The sequence below is a fragment of the Mustela lutreola genome, chromosome 6, assembly GCF_030435805.1.
Source record: "Mustela lutreola isolate mMusLut2 chromosome 6, mMusLut2.pri, whole genome shotgun sequence".
NCBI lineage: Eukaryota > Metazoa > Chordata > Mammalia > Carnivora > Mustelidae > Mustela > Mustela lutreola.
Genome location: NC_081295.1, coordinates 94459614 through 94477939, shown reverse-complemented (window position 1 = coordinate 94477939; position 18326 = coordinate 94459614). Strand labels below are relative to the sequence as shown.

Below are 18326 nucleotides of genomic sequence, written 5' to 3'. Positions count from 1 at the left end.
ATATTTTTACTGCCAATACTTCTACCAGGACGTGAACATAAATCCTCAGCTTTTAGTAACCAGTCGTGATGAATGTCGGCATTCTCTCCTTTCTCAGTAACTAAACTTTCCAAAGGCATTTTATAGCTGAGCCCCTTTATCTTCTTAAAACTACCTTTTCCATTCCAAATGACTTAACAAAAAAAAAAATTAATTTCCTTCAGATCACTTTTCTGAACACATCCTGACTCCAAAGGCCATGTTCCTTTCCTAATGCCATGCTATCTTCTTGACACAGTTCTAGTAGAAATGACCTATTAGTTTTACCACAAGGAGCTAGATCTTACACAAATCCTAACACATTAAAAGCCTTTTTATTGTCTAGCCTCTGACACACAGCTGGTCCACTTTTAAAAGACTTGATCTGCTCCACCACAGCCACCATGAATACTATAGATTTGGTTTAGAGAAATAGGCTAATCAAGCTAACTGCTTGTCCCCTTTTTTTCTCATTTTAATTACTTTCCTGTTTATTTTTGTCCTTCCTTAAAAAATACTAGCTTTGGGGTGCCTGGATGGCTCAGTTGGTTAAGCCCATGTCAGGCGCTCTGCTCGCAAGGAGATTGCTTCTCCTCCCCCTTTGCCCCACACTAGTGTTTTCTCTCTCTCTCGTGCTCTCACTCTCTCAAATAAAGAAATCTTTGAAAAGAAACCTAAAAACTACTAGTTTTTTAAAAGAGAAAACTAGAAAAGTTCTAACTTACTTACCTATTTTATTATTAACATTTTTAATTTAACAGTATCTGGTATAGAATAGGCACCAGGAAAAACAAAAAACTGTTGACTAAATTAACAATTTAGGTGATCTTTTCTGATTTTCCCTTTATGAAATGGATGGGCAGCTCCTGAGCCATAAAGTAACAGGATAAAATAATAAATCCATAATGTATCTACCTACAAGTGGGATTCCCACATTCACACTGAAGATTCATACTCTAGAGTAAAAGATCTTCAAGGAAGAACACCCAGCAAGCATGTGTGTGGGTATGGGGGAATAGGAGATGAGAAGTCAAATAGAGGTCTTATATCCTGACTCCAAAGGCCATGTTTCTTTCATAATGCCAAGCTATCTTCTTAACATAGCTCTAGTAGAGCAGTTGGCAACCACAACTATCACATTAAGTCTACTTTCCTCTAATTTCAAGATCCTTCTCAAAGGGAATGTATTCCTTACCTACTCTGCACCCTTCTGGGTTTTTCTGGCCAAACCACCTCAGAGATACTACCCTAGAACACCTGAATTAAAGTATTAAATGCCATTTTTGATCTCCCACAACTCATTTTTTTCCCCAAAGCACTCATGACTACCAAAATTATTCATCCATTTTTTCATGTTTGTCTCCTCCCACCATTAGAAAATAAACTCATCAAGAGAAGGGAATTTACCTGTTTTATACACCATTGTGTCCCTAGCATCTATAAAAAGTCCTAACACAGGACTGTAACCAGGACTGTAAGAGTCCTGTAAAGAACCTCAGTAAGTATTTGAACAAATGAATAAATGGCGAACAGTAAAGAATAAAACAATGGAGAGGCACGGTATGGGGAGGATCTGACACAGTATTGCCACGGATTTTACTAAAACATAGCTCAATAAAAAGTGCCTGGGAAATCTGGTTTCTTTTTCCTTTTTTTTTTTAAGATGTATTTATTTCAGAGACAGAGAGAGAACGAGAGCAGGCACAAGCCCACAAGTGGAAGAAGGAGCAGGTAGAGGGAGAGAATCTCAAGCTGACTCCCCACAGAGCAGGGAGCCCAAAGTGGGACTCAATCTCAGGATCATGACCTGTACCGAAACCAAGAGTCAGCCTCTTAACCCACTGAGCCAGCCAGGAGACCTGAAAATCTGGTTTCTTATCAGGGATACTAAAGAGTACCATTATTAAAAAGAACTGAAAATCCTGCTTTGACTCCAAGAAGAGACATGTGGTTGATGAAAACTACAAGCTTCAAAGACAGCTTACAGAGAAGTATCCCTTACTAGGGGCTAAAGTTGTTAATCTTACTTGTAATAAAGAAAGCTCTTATTTTACTTATATTTAACATAACTCACTACTTGGACTACATGAAACTTTGTACAAAAGCATGTATTGTGTTATGCCACCCCTGAGATTTTAAATGTTGTTACTATGGTGTAAGCTATCCTATTCTTACTGATACATTGGGCCTTCTACTTTCCTTATTAAACCTTGTTTTCAGCATCATTTCTAGGGATAGGGGTAATAAAAAACATGAATAAAACTGATTCCATTTTACAAAGTTACCTACAGACAATTTTACATGAGCATTGCAAGTCCTGCTTCGTTTTCCAAATATCTCATTATTTATATGTCTTCTGCATGTTCCTATTCCATCTCTGGTCCTTGCAACACCCTCACATCAAATCTCAAGTTTAGTCTTTGGGGGGGGTGGATTTGTTTTCATAAAATTGCATTTTGAGGAAGCAGTCTGAATTTTCTTCAATGGTCAATTCTGAAAGTTACGAAAGGCATTTAATATTGTAATTCTAACATCTTTCAATTATGCTGATGCTACTGGAGAATTTCAATGTCTAAGAATCATTCGACTTTGTCTTTAGAGTCTTAAAACTACAGAATGTTAAAAAATGATCACATTTCTCCAATAACCAGCATATACTATATAAAATATATTTCTTATGTAAAAACAGGCTGACATTTGCCTATCACAGAGCTACCAACTACCAAGTCCTTAGTACACCAACTACTACCACCATGACTCTGGCCGTAAATGACAAATTTATCCTAACTTTCAAAGATGTCAGAATAAAGTAAGAAAATGTATGGGAACCTGCTGAGTCTTAACACAAATAAAAGGTATTGTGCTTATTAACTATCCCATTGCTTCCATTCTCATTGTACAGCTCTGATCTCCATTACTATACTTTATAGCCTCAACTCTCTCCTCTTTTATAAAACCTTTCCTTAGCACTAAGATTAATCCATTAAAACATTCTATCTTCCCTCTCCTGTCTCTAATAACTCTGATTTCCCTAATACATTTTAAATAGACTTAATACCTTTACAGGATACTCAAAATGCATCGTACCACTGGCATTAATACATACTTTTGGTCTTAAATCCCATTATACACAACCACCCCATAGAAAACTTTCATTCAACCAAAGTAGTCCATTATTTTTACCACAAAACACTTTGCACCTTTGCCAGACACAGAGCACACAAATTATACATCAAACTTCCTATCTTTAAAGGCCAAGTCAAATGTTACTTTCAACATCTTTTCTGAAAAATTTTCCCAAGATCCTTTAGGACCCATCATCTTTACCACATACCTGACATTCAGCCAAAAAGGCACTGCAATTTATCCTTCTGTTTTCATGCTGTTATCCCCCCACAATAAATTAAGTTGTGGAAACTCTTCTCACCACACCCCAAAATACTTCAGACAATCACTAAGCATTTGTTTAATGCAGGAGTGTTTACTTTGTTTCATCTCAATTACAAAGACCCAAAGTGCCAAATATCAACAAGTCACAAACTTCTTCCCAATTTTGTCTCAATTCTCAAACATTAGAAACCTATGAGGAAAGAGTACTCTTCAGTATTTTTTTAATGTGGAAAAAATTTAATTACTGCCTAAATCACACCTGTACCAAAAGTAAATCGAGATTGATAAAAGACTTACACTGAAAAATCAAAACTTAAAACTAATGAACAGATTATCTTTAAAATCTCCCTGCTCCCAAGTTATACTTAGACAAGCCACAAAGAGCACTTATTAAAGAGAAAAGACACATAAACAGAAGGAAGACAATGGACTAGCAGTCAAAATACAGAATTCATAGTATTCGCAATAAGAAGTACTACAATGAGAATAAGAAAGAACACAATAAAAATGGACATAAATATAAGAACACAAGCAAGACACAAGAAAAGAAATTTAAATGACCAATAAATGTGAAAAGATGCATAACTTCTCTCGTAATGACAAAAATGAAACACAGAAAAGTGGATATTATAGATCTGTATTAGAAAAAAGAAAATCTGATAGTATCAAATGTTTATAAGAAATGGAAGAAAGAAATTCTTTTATAGTACTGGTAGGAATTTATAAATTGGTGTAATTATTGAGAAATCAGCCAATGTCTAATACTCTAATACAGCTGAATATATGCAGAACCTAGATGCAGCAAATTCTCAACTATGTATATAACCTACCAAAGGGTATTTGGCATTGTTTTCAATAGCTATAAAATAAAAAATGGTCCTATTTTACCTCATAAAATGTGATAAAGACCCAGAATGGAATATTATAGGACTGTGCAATCTCTACTATGAAATTACATGTACATTCCTAAACATCTGACCTTCTGGGGGGAAAAGAAACTCATACAAACCAGAGGAATCAAGATGGTGGAGAAGTAACAAGCTGAGATGACATCAGGCTGCAGGAGATCAGCTAGATAGTTTATCAAACCATTCCAAACACCTACAAATCCAACAGGAAATCAAAGAGAAGAGAAGCAGCAATTCTAGAAACAGAAAATCAACCACTTTCTGAAAGGTAGGACCTGTGGAGAAGTGAATCCGAAGTGATGGGAAAACAGACCACAGGGGGAGGCTCCCTGTGGCTCCCAGCAAGTGGTAGAGCAACGGAGCACAAAATCAGAACTTTTAAAAGTCTGCTCCACTGAGGGACATTGCTCCAGAGGCTAAGATGGGATGAAGCCCATGTGGGGACAGAGTGGTGTCAGGTCCTCTGGGGTCACAGAAAGAGCGAGACAGCTGAGTGTTGCAGAGTTCGTAGGTATTAGAGCGGGAAAACTGGCTACAGAGACGGAGCCAGGGAGTGAGCTCTCAACACGTGGTTACCTTAAACTATGATCCGTGGCACAGTCAAGCCACTGCTCTTTGACCAGGGACCCCACAAGATCAGGGAGACGCCCCTGGAAGAATGTAGGGATCTGTGGGGTTTGGAGACTCCAGGCAGGGCTGTGTGCCAGAAACAGAGATGCTTAATCACAGGCTGGGTGAGCTTGGAGTGTGGCCGGAGGCCAGGGAGACAGGAGTGACTGACCGCTTTTACGGATGGCGCACTGAGGAGTGGGGCCCCAATCTCTTGGCTCCTCCAGGCCAGATACTGGGAGGCCGACATTTTTCACTCCCATCCTCCATAACTCTATCGAAAATGTTCAGGGAACAAAAGCTCCCAAAAGCAAACCCAAGCGGATTACATGGCCCAGCTCCTGGTAAGGGCAGTGCAATTCGGCCTCCCGCAAAGACACTTGAGAATCACTACAACAGGCCCCTCCCCCAGAAGATCAACAAGAAATCCAGCCAGGACCAAGCTGACTTACCAAGGAGAACAGCAAAATTCCAGAGGAGGAGAAAGCAAAGAATGGAATTCATGGCTTTCTCCCCATGATTCTTTAGTCTTGCAAAGTTAATTTTTTTTAATGTTACTTTTTTCTTATGCTAAATTTTTAAAAATTTTTCTTTCCTCTAGTTTTTTAACTAGTTGATCTTAACAATACCTTTCATAAAAAAAATTTTTGAACGTTCATTATTATAATAATATCTTATCCTTCATTGTATCTAACGTTATTTCTTGTATACACATAGGGTTTTTTTCTTCTAAAGAAATCTGGGATATAACTTCTTCTAATAGATGAGAATATACCCTAAATCTAGCACAGGGCTTTGTTCTAGTCTCCAGCCTGAGCAAATTCTCTCCACTTTCTTTTTCTTTAGTCTCTCAACCAACCTATCTTATCAACCTCTTTTTTAGATTTTTTTTTAAATTTTCATCTTTATAGTCATATTCCATCCCTCCATCATTTTTACCCTTATTTTGTGTATATATATGTTTCTCATTCTTTAAAATTTTAGGAGGTAGTATCTTCTAAGAGACCAAAATACTCCCAAAATTAAGTGGGTGACTCTGTTCTATTCACCAGTCTAATGTACATATTTCCTTTTATATATTTTTTTTTCTTTCTTTCTTTCTTTCTTTTTTTCCCCTGAACTTCTTTTTACCGCTTTCTTCCCCCCACAATTTGGGGTCTCTCCTAATTCACTTAAAGCACATTTTCCTGGGCTCTTTGTCACCCTTTTAGTATTTTATCCTCTCCTTCATATATTCTTATCTGGATAAAATGACAAGGTGGAAAAACTCACCACAAAAAACGAACAAGAGGCAGTAACGACGGCTAGGGACTTAATCAATACGGACATTGGTAATATGTCAGATCTAGAGTTCAGAATAATGATTCTCAAGGTGTTAGCTGGGCTCGAAAAAGGCATGGAAGATATTTGAGAAACACTGTCTGGAGAAATAAAAGCCCTTTATGGAGAAATAAAAGAACTAAAATCTAACCATGCTGAAACCAAAAAAGCTATTAATTAGGCGCAATCAAAAACGGAGGCTCTCCCTGCTAGGATAAATGAGGCAGAAGAGAGAATTAGTGATATGGAAGACCAAATGACAGAGAATAAAGAAGCTGAACAAAAGAGAGGCAAACAACTACTGAATCATGAGGGGAGAATCTGCAATATAAGTGATACCATAAGACGAAACAATTTTAGAATAATTGGGATTCCAGAAGAAGAAGAAAGAGAGAGGGGAGCAGAGGGTATATTCGAAAGAATTATTGTAGAGAATTTCCCTAATATGGCAAAGGGAACACGCATCAAAATCCAGGAGGTGCAGAGAACCCCCCTCAAAATCAGTAAGAACAGGTCCACATCCCATCATCTAATAGTAAAATTTACAAGTCGTAGTGACAAAGAGAAAATCCTGAAAGCAGCCCGGGACAAGAAGCCTGTAACATGCAATGGTAAAAATATTAGATTGGCAGCAGACTTATCCACAGAGACCAGGCAGGCCAGAAAGAACTGGCATGATATATTCAGAGCACTAAATGATAAAAACATGCAGCCAAGAATACTACATCCAGCTAGGCTATTATTAAAAATAGAAGGAGAGATAAAAAGTTTCCAGGCAAACAAAAACTAAAAGAATTTGTAAACACCAAACCAGCTCTACAGGAAATATTGAAAGGAGTCCTCTAAGCAAAGAGAGATTCTAAAAGTAGTAGACCAGAAAGGAACAAAGACAATACACAGTAATAGTCACCTTACAGGCAATACAATGGCACTAAATTCATGTCTCTCAATAGTTACCCTGAATGTAAATGGGCTAAATGCCCCCAATCAAAAGACACAGGGTATCAGAATGGATAAAAAAACAAAACCCATCAATATGCTGTCTACAAGAAACTTGATTTTAGACCCAAAGACACCTCCAGATTTAAAGTGAGGGCATGGAAAACAATTTACCATGCAAATGGACATCAGAAGAAAACCGGGGTGCCAAACCTTATATCAGATCAATTAGATTTTAAGCCAAAGACTATAATAAGAGATGAGGAAGGACACTGTATCATACTCAAAGGGCCTGTCCAACAAGAGGATCTAACAATTTTAAATATCTATGCCCCTAACACGGGAGCAGCCTACTACATAAACCAATTAATAAAAAAATCAAAGAAACACATAAACAATAATACAATAATAGGAGGGGACTTTAACACTCCCTCACTGAAATGGACAGATCATCCAAGCAAAAGATCAACAAGGAAATAAAGGCCTTAAATGATGCACTGAACCAGATGGACATCACAGATATATTCAAAACATTCCAACACAAAGCAACAGATACATATTCTTCTCTAGTGCACATGGAACATTCTCCAGAATAGATCATATCCTGGGTCACAAATCAGGTCTCAACTGGTACCAAAAGACTGGGATCATTCCCTGCATATTTTCAGGCCACAATGCTCGGAAGCTAGAACTCAATCACAAGAGGAAATTTGGAAAGAACCCAAATACATGGAGACTAAAGAGCATCCTTTTAAAGAATGAATGGGTCAACCAGGAAATTAAAGAAGAATTGAAAAAATTCATGGAAAAAAAATGATAATGAAAACACAATGGTTCAAAATGAAAACACAATGGTTCAAAATTGGGACACAGCAAAGGCAGTCCTGAGAGGAAAATATATAGCAATACAAGCCTTTCTCAAGAAACAGGAAAGGTCTCAAGTACACAACCTAACCCTACACCTAAAGGAGCTAGAGAAAGAACAACAAAGAAAGCTTAAACCCAGCAGGAGAAGAGAAATAATGAAGATCAGAGCAGAAATCAATGAAATAGAAACCAAAAAAACAACAGAACAAATCAACGAAACTAGGAGCGGATTCTTTGAAAGAATTAATAAGATTAATAAACCCCTAGCCAGGCTGATCAAAAAGAAAAGAGAAAGCACCCGAATAAATAAAATCATGAATGAAAGAGGAGAGATCACAACCAACACCAAAGAAATAAAAACCATTATAAGAAGATATTATGAGCAACTATACGCCAGCAAATTTGACAATCTGGAAGAAATGGATGCATTCCTAGAGACATAAAAACTACCACAACTGAACCAGGAGGAAACAGAAAACCTGAACAGACCCAAAATCAGTAAGGAGATTGAATAAGTCATCAAAAATCACCCAACAAACAAGAACCCAGGGCCAGACGGCTTCCCAGGGGAATTCTAACAAACATTTAAACAAGAATTAAATCCCATTCTCCTGAAACTGTTCCAAAAAATAGAAATGGAAGGAAAACTTCCAAACTCATTTTATGAGGCCAGCATCACCTTGATCCCAAAACCAGACAAGGATCCCATCAAAAGAGAGAGCTACAGACCAATATCCTTGATGAACACAGATGCGAAAATCTCACCAAAATACTAGCCGATAGGATTCAACAGTACATTAAAAAGATTATTCACCCTACCAAGTGGGATTTATTCCAAGGCTGCAAGACTGGTTCAACAACTGCAAATCAATCAATGTGATACAACACATTAATAAAAGAAAGAACAAGAACCATATGATACTCTAACAGATGCTGAAAAAGCATTTGACAAAGTACAGCATCCTTTCCTGATCAAAACTCTTCAAAGTGTAGGGATAGAGGGCACATACCTCAATATCATCAAAGCCATCTATGAAAAAACCCACCGTGAATATCATTCTCAATGGGGGAAAAACTGAGAGCTTCTCCGCTAAGGTCAGGAAAATGGCAGGGATGTCCATTATCACCACTATTTTCAACATAGTACTAGAAGTCCTAGACTCAGCAATCAGACAATAAAAAGAAATTAAAGACATCCAAATCGGCAAAGAAGTTGTCAAACTCTACCTCTTTGCAGATGATATGATACCTTATGTGGAAAACGCAAAAGACTACACTCCCAAAACTGCTAGAACTTGTACAGGAATTCAGTAAAGTGTCAGGATATAAAATCAATGCACAGAAATCAACTGCATTTCTTTACACCAACAACAAAACAGAAGAAAGAGAAATTAAGAAGTCAATCCCATTTACAACTGCACCCAAAACCGTAAGATACCTAGGAATAAACCTAACCAAAGAGGCAAAGAATCTATACTCAGAAAACTATAAAGTACTCATGAAAGAAATTGAGGAAGACACAAAAAAATGGAAAAATGTTCCATGCTCATGGAAGAACAAATATTGTGAAAATGTCTATGCTACCTATCTAAAGCAATCTACACATTTAATGCAATCCCTATCAAAATCCCATTCATTTTTTTTTCAAAGAAATGGAGCAAATAATCCTAAAATTTATACAGAACCAGAAAAGACCCTGAATAGCCAAAGCAATGTTGAAAAAGAAAGCCAAAGTTGGTGGCACCACAATTCCAGACTTCAAGCTCTATTACAAAGCTGTCATCATCAAGATAGTATGATACTGGCACAAAAACAGACACAGAGATCGCCCAGAAATAGACCCTCACCTCTATGGTCAACTAATCTTTGACAAAGCAGGAAAGAATGTCTAGTGGAAAAAAGACAGTCTCTTCAACACATGGTGTTGGGAAATTGGACAGTCACATGCAGAAGAATGCAACTGGATCATTTCCTTATATCACACACAAAAATAGACTCAAAATGGATGAAAGACCTCAATGTGAGACAGGAATCCATCAAAATCCTTGAGGAGAACACAGGCAGCAACATCTTTAACCTCAGCCACAGCAACTTCTTCCTAGAAACATCGCCAAAGGCAAGGGAAGCAAGGGCAAAAATGAACTCTGGGGATTTCATCAAGACCAAAAGCTTTTGCACAGCAAAGGAAACAGTCAACAAAACCAAAAGACAACTGAGAAAATGGGAGAAGATATTTGCAAACGAAATATCAGATAAAGGGCTATTATCCAAAATCTATAAAGAACTTATCAAACTCAACACCCAAAGAACAAATAATCCAATCAGGAAATGGGCAGAGGACATGAACAGACATTTCTGCGAAGACAGACAAATGGCCAACAAACACATGAGAAAGTGCTCTACATCACTCGGCATTAGGGAAATACAAATCAAAACCACAATGAGATACCACCTCACAGCAGTCAGAATGGCTAAAATTAACAAGTCAGGAAATGACAGATGCTGGCAAGGATGCAGAGAAAAGGGGAATCCTCCTACAACGTTGTTGGGAATGCAACCTGGTGCAACCACTCTGGAAAACAGCATGGAGGTTCCTCAAAAGTTGAAAACAGAGCTACCCTATGACCCAACAATTGCACTACGGGGTATTTACCTAAAGATACAAATGTAGTGATCCAAAGGGGCACGTGCACCTGAATGTTTATAGCAGCAATGTCCACAAAAGCCAAACTATGGAAAGAACCTAGATGTCCATCAACTGATGAATGGATAAAGAAGATGTGGTATATATATATACAATGGAATACTATGCAGCCATCAAAAGAAATGAGATCCTGCCACTTGCGAGGACATGTATGGAACTAGAGGGTATTATGCTTAGCGAAATAAGTCAACTGGAGAAAGACAATTATCATATGATCTCCCTGGTATGAGAAGTTGAGAGGCAACATGAGGGGTCTGGGGGGTAGGAAAAGAATAAATGAAACAAGATGGGATCAGGAGGGAGACAAACCATAAGAGACTCTTAATCTCACAAAACAAATTGAGGGTTGCCGGCGGGGAGGGAGCTAGGGAGGGGGTGGGGTTATGGACATTGGGGAAGGTATGTGCTATGGTGAGTGCTGTGAAGTATGTAAACTTGGCAATTCACAGACCTGTACCCCTGGGGCTAATAATACATTATATGTTAATAAAAAAATTAAAAAATTATTTTAAAAAATCATACACACCAGACTACTACTGATTATGTGAAAACTAAATCAAATACTAAAAACACCAGTCATTATGCAAAGGGAAAAAAAAGTGTAGGGTTCAGAACATACCAATTTAGACCTATGCAACTTTGGAACCTGAGCACTAAAAATGAAAATAAAAGTAACAATAACTGAAACCATAGAAAATGGATAATAAGTGGGTAAAGACTGCCCAAGAAGATGACAGATGGATTCCTCTGCAGCTATTAAAAACATATAAAAACAATAAAGTAGAAAGGTTGGTTTATAGATATTAAGATAATGCAGAGAAAAGAAGAGGTAAGCACCAGGAGCTAAAAGATGGAACTTCTTACGCTAGGACTGTCAACTTTGAGGAAAATACCCAGGTACAGATGAGACGATCACCTTAACAAAGTGGGGGAGGTTTCACTTAGGGGTGCCTGGGTGGCTCAGTTGGTTAGGCATCTGACTCTTGGTTTCAGCTCGGCTCATAATCTCAGGGTCCTGAGATCAAGCCCCGTGCCAGCTCGATGCTCAGCCTTGAGTCTGCTGATCCCTCTCTACTTCTCCCCTAGCATGCTGGCACAAGTAAGGTCTCTGCCTCTCTCTCTCTTCCTCCCTCTGGAATAAACAAAATCTCAAGGAAAAAAAAAAAAGGTTTCAATTAAAACCTAAAAGAACTCCTGTTTACCCAACCAGCCAAGATGAGAGCCTTTCCCGTTCTTACTGAAATTATAATTCTACACTCTTTATCACAGCTCCTTTTACCTAGAAACTAAACTAACACAACTTTCCCATTGTCCTGACATCATTCCTCTACTTACCATTTTTTTAAGATTTATTTATTTATTTGAGAGGGAGAGCATGCATACAAGCACGTATGCAAGTAGGGGAAGGGGCAGAGGTAAAACTCTTCAAGCCAACTCCTGCTGAGTGCAGAGCCTCACCTGGGACTGGATCCCACAACCCATGAGATAATAACCAGAGGAGAAACCAACAGTCAGACACTCAACCAACTGAGCCAGATGCTCCCATTTACCAATCATTTATGAGTTAACTACATGGTGTCATAAAAATATGTTGTAGCCAAAGTGACTATGTAATGTATCACAATGAAACACATATTAAGTTTTAAAAAGTTGCAACCTGATTATTATGCCAATGTCTGAATCACACAAAATACTATTTGTTTATGCATAGGTAAATATGTATAAATATGTATTACAGGGATACATATAATTTCAGAATATGGAGTTTGGGAGGAGAGGGAAATGATAAGGAGGTAACAAAACTCAATTTTACCTATAATGTTCTATTAGAAAGCAACACTCTAAAGCAAAAATGCCAAAATTATAACATTCTATACATAAGTTCGTGGATCCCTGCTCTATATAGTCTTTGAAAATATTTTTAAAGTCATATAAAGATGAATAACAGTGCAAAGGAACAATGAAATGAACAGTCTGTCAGAAAACAAATTTAGTGTCCATGAAGGTTTTTTTCAATAAGCTACAAAAATTATTTGACTTTTCTATCCATCTTCCAGCTCAACTGGAATGCTCTTCAGTACAGCTATCTGAAATAACAACAGGGGTGTGTTTTAGAGGAAGCCAAGTTAGTTCTACAATCCACTCCATAGTCTTACGTATACAAAATAACCTAAGTACCTTAATGTAACAGTATATTAAGCATAAAAGGCTTATTTTCAAGGAGATAGTGAATTATAAATTCTAACTCTTCCTTAAATCTTCATATACACAGCTGAAAGTAATAAAGCCAACTTTTTGTCTATCACTATTGATTGCCTGTGGTTAATTTTTTCAATAAAAATTTTACTCTTCTGTTCCCCTAATGTTATATCTTACATAACCATATTACAGTTGTCAAAACTAAGAAATTAACACTAATATATCACTACTACTAACTAAACCATTGACTTTATAAAGAACTCATCAGTTTTTTCATTAATATCTATTTTTTTGTTCCAGAATCCAATCCAGGATACCACAATGCATTTGAACATCATGTCTCCTTAGGCTCCTCTAGCCAACATCGCTATCTCAATCTTCCCTTGGGTTTGATGACCTTGAAATTTTTTTTCAGCCCTGGTCAAGTATTTTGTAGAGTGTCTCAGATTTGGGTTTGTCTTACTGTTTAATCTCATGCTTAGACTGAGATTATGGTCTTGGGGATAAGAATAAATACCACAGAGATGGAGGAGATACAGAATATCAACCTAATATATCTCTGCTTATGTTAGCTTTGATCACTTGATTATGGTAGTACATGCCAGCTTTCTCCACTGTAAAGTTACTATTTTCCTCTTCCATCTATTTTTTAGTCCAGCCCATTCCTGAGCAATGCTTTTGAGGGGAGGGGAGGAGAGGAGATGAAGGGTAAGGGAGTATCTACAAATATTTGAAGTAATTCTGTTAGATTTCTCCCTTCTCCCCATTTATTTATTAATTCCACCATTTATCTTTATCAACCATTTATCTGAATTTATATATATTTATGTTTCACTTTGGGTAATAATCAAATACTAGACTATTTTATTGCCTAAATTGTTCCAGTTCTGGACACTGGAAGCTCTTTTAGATTGGCCCCTATGCTGTTTTGACATGAGCCATCATTCTGTGGGGTTTTTTGAGCACTTCCTTACTTTCTGGTACTAGAGAAACTCCAGAGTCCATCATGTATTTTCCTTAGCACAGCCCTAGAACAGTTGTTTGTCTAAGGAGCCTTCCTTCCTTATATTGGAGAATAATATTTAAAAACCAAAATCCAGACACCGGGTATAGTCATTGCTACTGGTGTGTCCCTGTTTCTAGGCTATCTCAGTGGACAGCTGAGAAATACATGTATGTGTATTATCGCAAGTATTAATACACAAATTTATAAATATATCGTTATATATTAGTACATATTTTAAACTAAACATGAGTTCATACTGCTGTCTCCAATTCTAATTTGGTACCTGGTAGTTACTTTTTATTCCCAGATTATGCTTCCCTCTATTATCTAGTATTCTCAAACTGCATCCTCTGTTCTCAGGCAATTCATTGAAGTCAAGGTCTAATATTAGTTGTACTGAAACAGGAAAGTAACATGTATTTCAAAATGGAGTCCTGTGATAGGTCATCTTCACTACTGAGAACACAATTAAGAGAACTATATAAAAACTTTTAACTTTTTTTTTTTTAACTAACGTTCTATTATTTCAGTATGTTATCTCTGAAAAGGCACTTTCCTTTTAAAAAAAGAGAGAGAAATGAAATGAGATGTCAATGCAATAGCTTTCTATATACTATCAATATATCATTTTAAGAATAAAAAAAAAAAAAACCAGAGAAATTATGTGGCTTGACCTATAGCATACCACCAGGAAAGGACAGAGCTGGAACTTGACTGTGCTTTAATCCATTTATTCTACTCCAGTTTCTAAGGAATCTGCATTACACTCCATTTTAGGTTATAAGAAATAAGTCGGTTTATAAAACAAGAAGTAAAAAATTAAAGTGACCTTCTCCTATAAGTTCAAGTCCCTCTTATAGTTTTTCTTAGTTGTTTCAAGAGATAAAATATAGTTAGGTAAGTGCAGTTAGTTCACTTCTGAAATCTATTACAGTATTACAGTATGAGTTCATATTTAAAGGTAAAACCATAATTAAAATAAACAAATTATTCAGAGAACAAATGTTTACTAAATATCCACATTATGCAGGTGTGTAAGATGAACAAATGAGACACATTCTAGCCTTCCCAGAAGAACTCATAATTATAATCTAATGAGGCCAGTGATACAGCTAGAAATAAGAAAACTAATATAGGAAATAAGACAATTATAAGTGAAGTAGAAATATATAGGTATTCTTTATATTTTTCCTTCTCTAAACTACTGAGAACTTTGTTTGCAAATGATTTAAGAATCTTGATTGTTTTCTGGCAGAGGTGACAGAATATTTACTAAAAAAGGAATGTTTGGTGGTTAATGAGTAAACTGTTACTTTGATAAATATATATTGCAATGCTGAAACTTAACAGAGGAATCTAAGATATCTGTGAAGAGTCTGCAAAAGTAACAATATACAATTAGACTTGAGTCAACTACCCTGGATTGCAGTTCAAATTCTAGATCTTCTTGGCTGTCAACACCAGATAAACCATGTAACCTCTCATCTATATGTCGCCATATTTAAAATGGAGTTATCATCTGCCCTACTTATAAGACTTGTACATGAGAATGTACACAGCAAAACTACTTTGTAAATAAAAGAGTGCTACCCAAATGCAAAGTACCATTTATTTTTCTAAAAAGAGAGACAGATAGATACATACATATACATATAAACACACATACCTACAGTATAGTGTTATTACCCACCAAGATACCACGTAGATGTGGAGTAAAAAATTTACCTTTTTTAGGTATACAAATACATGTATAAAATACACGTATTTCTTAATGATTAAATCCTATGAGCTAACAGCCAGAAATTTAAGTGAGAGTACTTACCTTAACAAAATTATCAGGAAACATTCCTCTTCTCCCATTTAATTCTCCTTCTAGCCATCCTTCCTCTTGCAGTTTTTTCACATTCCTGATGATTTCACCAACTCGAATAGTTAATTCATCATCATGCACAGCATCATAATCATACTCCACAATATAGTCAACTAAAAAAAGAAAAATAAATGTCTAAAAATTCATGAAATAAAATTAACCATTATTAATAAACTTAAAACTAAGAAGCCTGTTTAACAACAATATTACAAAGACATTATCAAGGTTTACTTCAATGATTTTAAGTATTTGGCTACACTTGCAAATTTCTTGACTGCCTTAGTATAAAACACAGTATAAATTTTCAGTAGAAGCCTCAATACAATATATAATTCATGTCATCAGTAGTTCTTATGGTCGGATGTATATATTGTTATTGACAGATAATCTCTATAGTGGTCCCTATGATCCCCATCTCTTGATATTCATGGCTTTGTGCAACTCCCTCTCCTTCACAGGGGACATGACTTATGGCTGACTTTCAACAGACTATGACAAAGAAGATACACTGTATTTGACTATATAACATTATAATGTCCATCTTGCTCGAAAACTCTCACACTTGTCTTTGAAGATGTAAGCGGCTTTGCTATAAGCTGGCCTATCAAGAAACTGATGAAGGTCTATGAATGACAGCCAGCAAAAAACTGAGGGCATCAGTCCAACAGCCCACAGAGAACTAAATGATGCCAACCACCATATAACCTTGGAAGAAGATCCTTCCCCAGCCGATAGCCCAGATCTAGCCAACACCTTCACTGCAGCCTTGTACAGTACCCAGTTAGTCACACCCAGACATACTAAATCAAAATAACTGTGAGATAATAAAATATGCGTTGTTTTAAGCTGCTGAGCTTATGGCAATATTATTACTACATAAGAGAAAATGAATATATCCTGAAGTAAAGATTAGTAAGGATCTATTTTATCACCTTTAAGTACAGAATTTTAGATTATAGGATATCATATATGCATACTATTAATATTTTACAGGGCTCAATACAAGAAAAGCAGTAACAGATCCTATTCAAGATGGGAGACTAGCCATCCATGGCAGACTAGCCATACCTCCAATTCTTCTTCTCTTTCTCCTATAATTTTTAAAGAAGAATACACACATACATGCATGCACGCACGTGCGCACACACACACACACACACACACAGAGCTATAACCAAAATAAAGGGAAAAAAATTATGGGCAGCCATTGTTGATTGCCAAACCAACAGCCATTCCTACACAGACTCCCCACCTCCTTCTTCCTTTCTTATTGAACCCTGATTTTGTTCAGGTATTTTGAGATCATGTACTTTTACAAATGTGACTTTCCTCATTCCAAAAGAGAGTTAAATCTTTTCTAGTCCAGACCTGGGCTTTTCAAATAATGATGTATAATCATGTCATCTTGTTGACTTGCAGAAGTCATCTTATTCAATCTTGCTTAAAAGTGTACTCTGAAAAGGCCCTTGATATCTAATGCTGCTGGTCAAAGAGGAAATGATCTAAAGACAATTTATTTACTAAACACAATTTATTTATAATAATTTCACACACACAAACACACATGCACACATACATGCATGCACAGACTGGTTTTCAAATACACATGTGATGGATGGATTCTACCAAAAGATACGAGCAAGGTTTCAGGGAAAGTTTTATCCAATCTTAAAAACCAAACAGAAGGAAAAAAATGTCTTCCTATAGACCTTAGATATTCCTCTGTAAGAATGTAATGCCCCAAACTGCTATAACTATTTAAGACAAGAAAAAGATGAAGAGATTGTCTCAATCCCTTCTTAAAACAAGAAAAAGATTACAATGGAAGAGAAGAAAGATGAAAATGACCTAGATCTTTGCTAGATTCATCAAACTGCTATATTAAGCAATCCCTGAGTTACAATACTATTAGTTTTCTTGTTACAGAAGTAGTTTTTTCTTAACTTTTTTTTTTTAAGATTTATTTATTTTAGAGAGAGAGAGAAAACACACACATGAGCAGGAGGGTCAGAGAGAGAGGGAGAGAGAATGTGAAGCAGACTCCACACTGAGCACAGAGCCCAATTTGGGGCTCGATCTCACAACCCTAAGATCAGGACCTGAGCTGAAACCAGAGTCAGACACCTAACTGACTACACCACCCAAAGGTCCCAGTTTTTTTCTTAACTTTTAAGTAATCTTTAGACAGAATTTTTACATATGGCTGAAAATCCCTACCTAAGAAGAAAGCCAAAACCAAAATTTTCCAGTTTATGAAAATGGATCTATAACTAATAAAGCCAGGAATAGAAAGCCCAGAGAATTTTAGGAAACTGTAAGATACCAAATTGCTCTGCAGAATCCCCACAGAAGCTAGAAATTCAAAAAAGGAGGGCTTATGGGAAATGCAAAACTGAAAATAGGGGAATTATCTCTACATGGAAGAGCAAACACTCACTATCAACCACAATAGTTCCAAGACAATAAAGCTAAATAGACAGGAATTTTTCTCTGACC

The 18326-nt window shown here is 36.6% G+C and overlaps 1 protein-coding gene across 1 annotated transcript in view; it reads right to left on the bottom strand.

Moving 5' to 3' along the window:
• The window catches only part of CD2AP (CD2 associated protein), a 135665-nt gene that overhangs the window by 91374 nt on the left and 25965 nt on the right, over nucleotides 1–18326 (bottom strand). The window contains exon 2 of the mRNA XM_059178196.1: nucleotides 15783–15943. Coding sequence (XP_059034179.1) covers nucleotides 15783–15943 — 161 coding nt within the window. The remainder of the gene's footprint in view (nucleotides 1–15782; nucleotides 15944–18326) is intronic.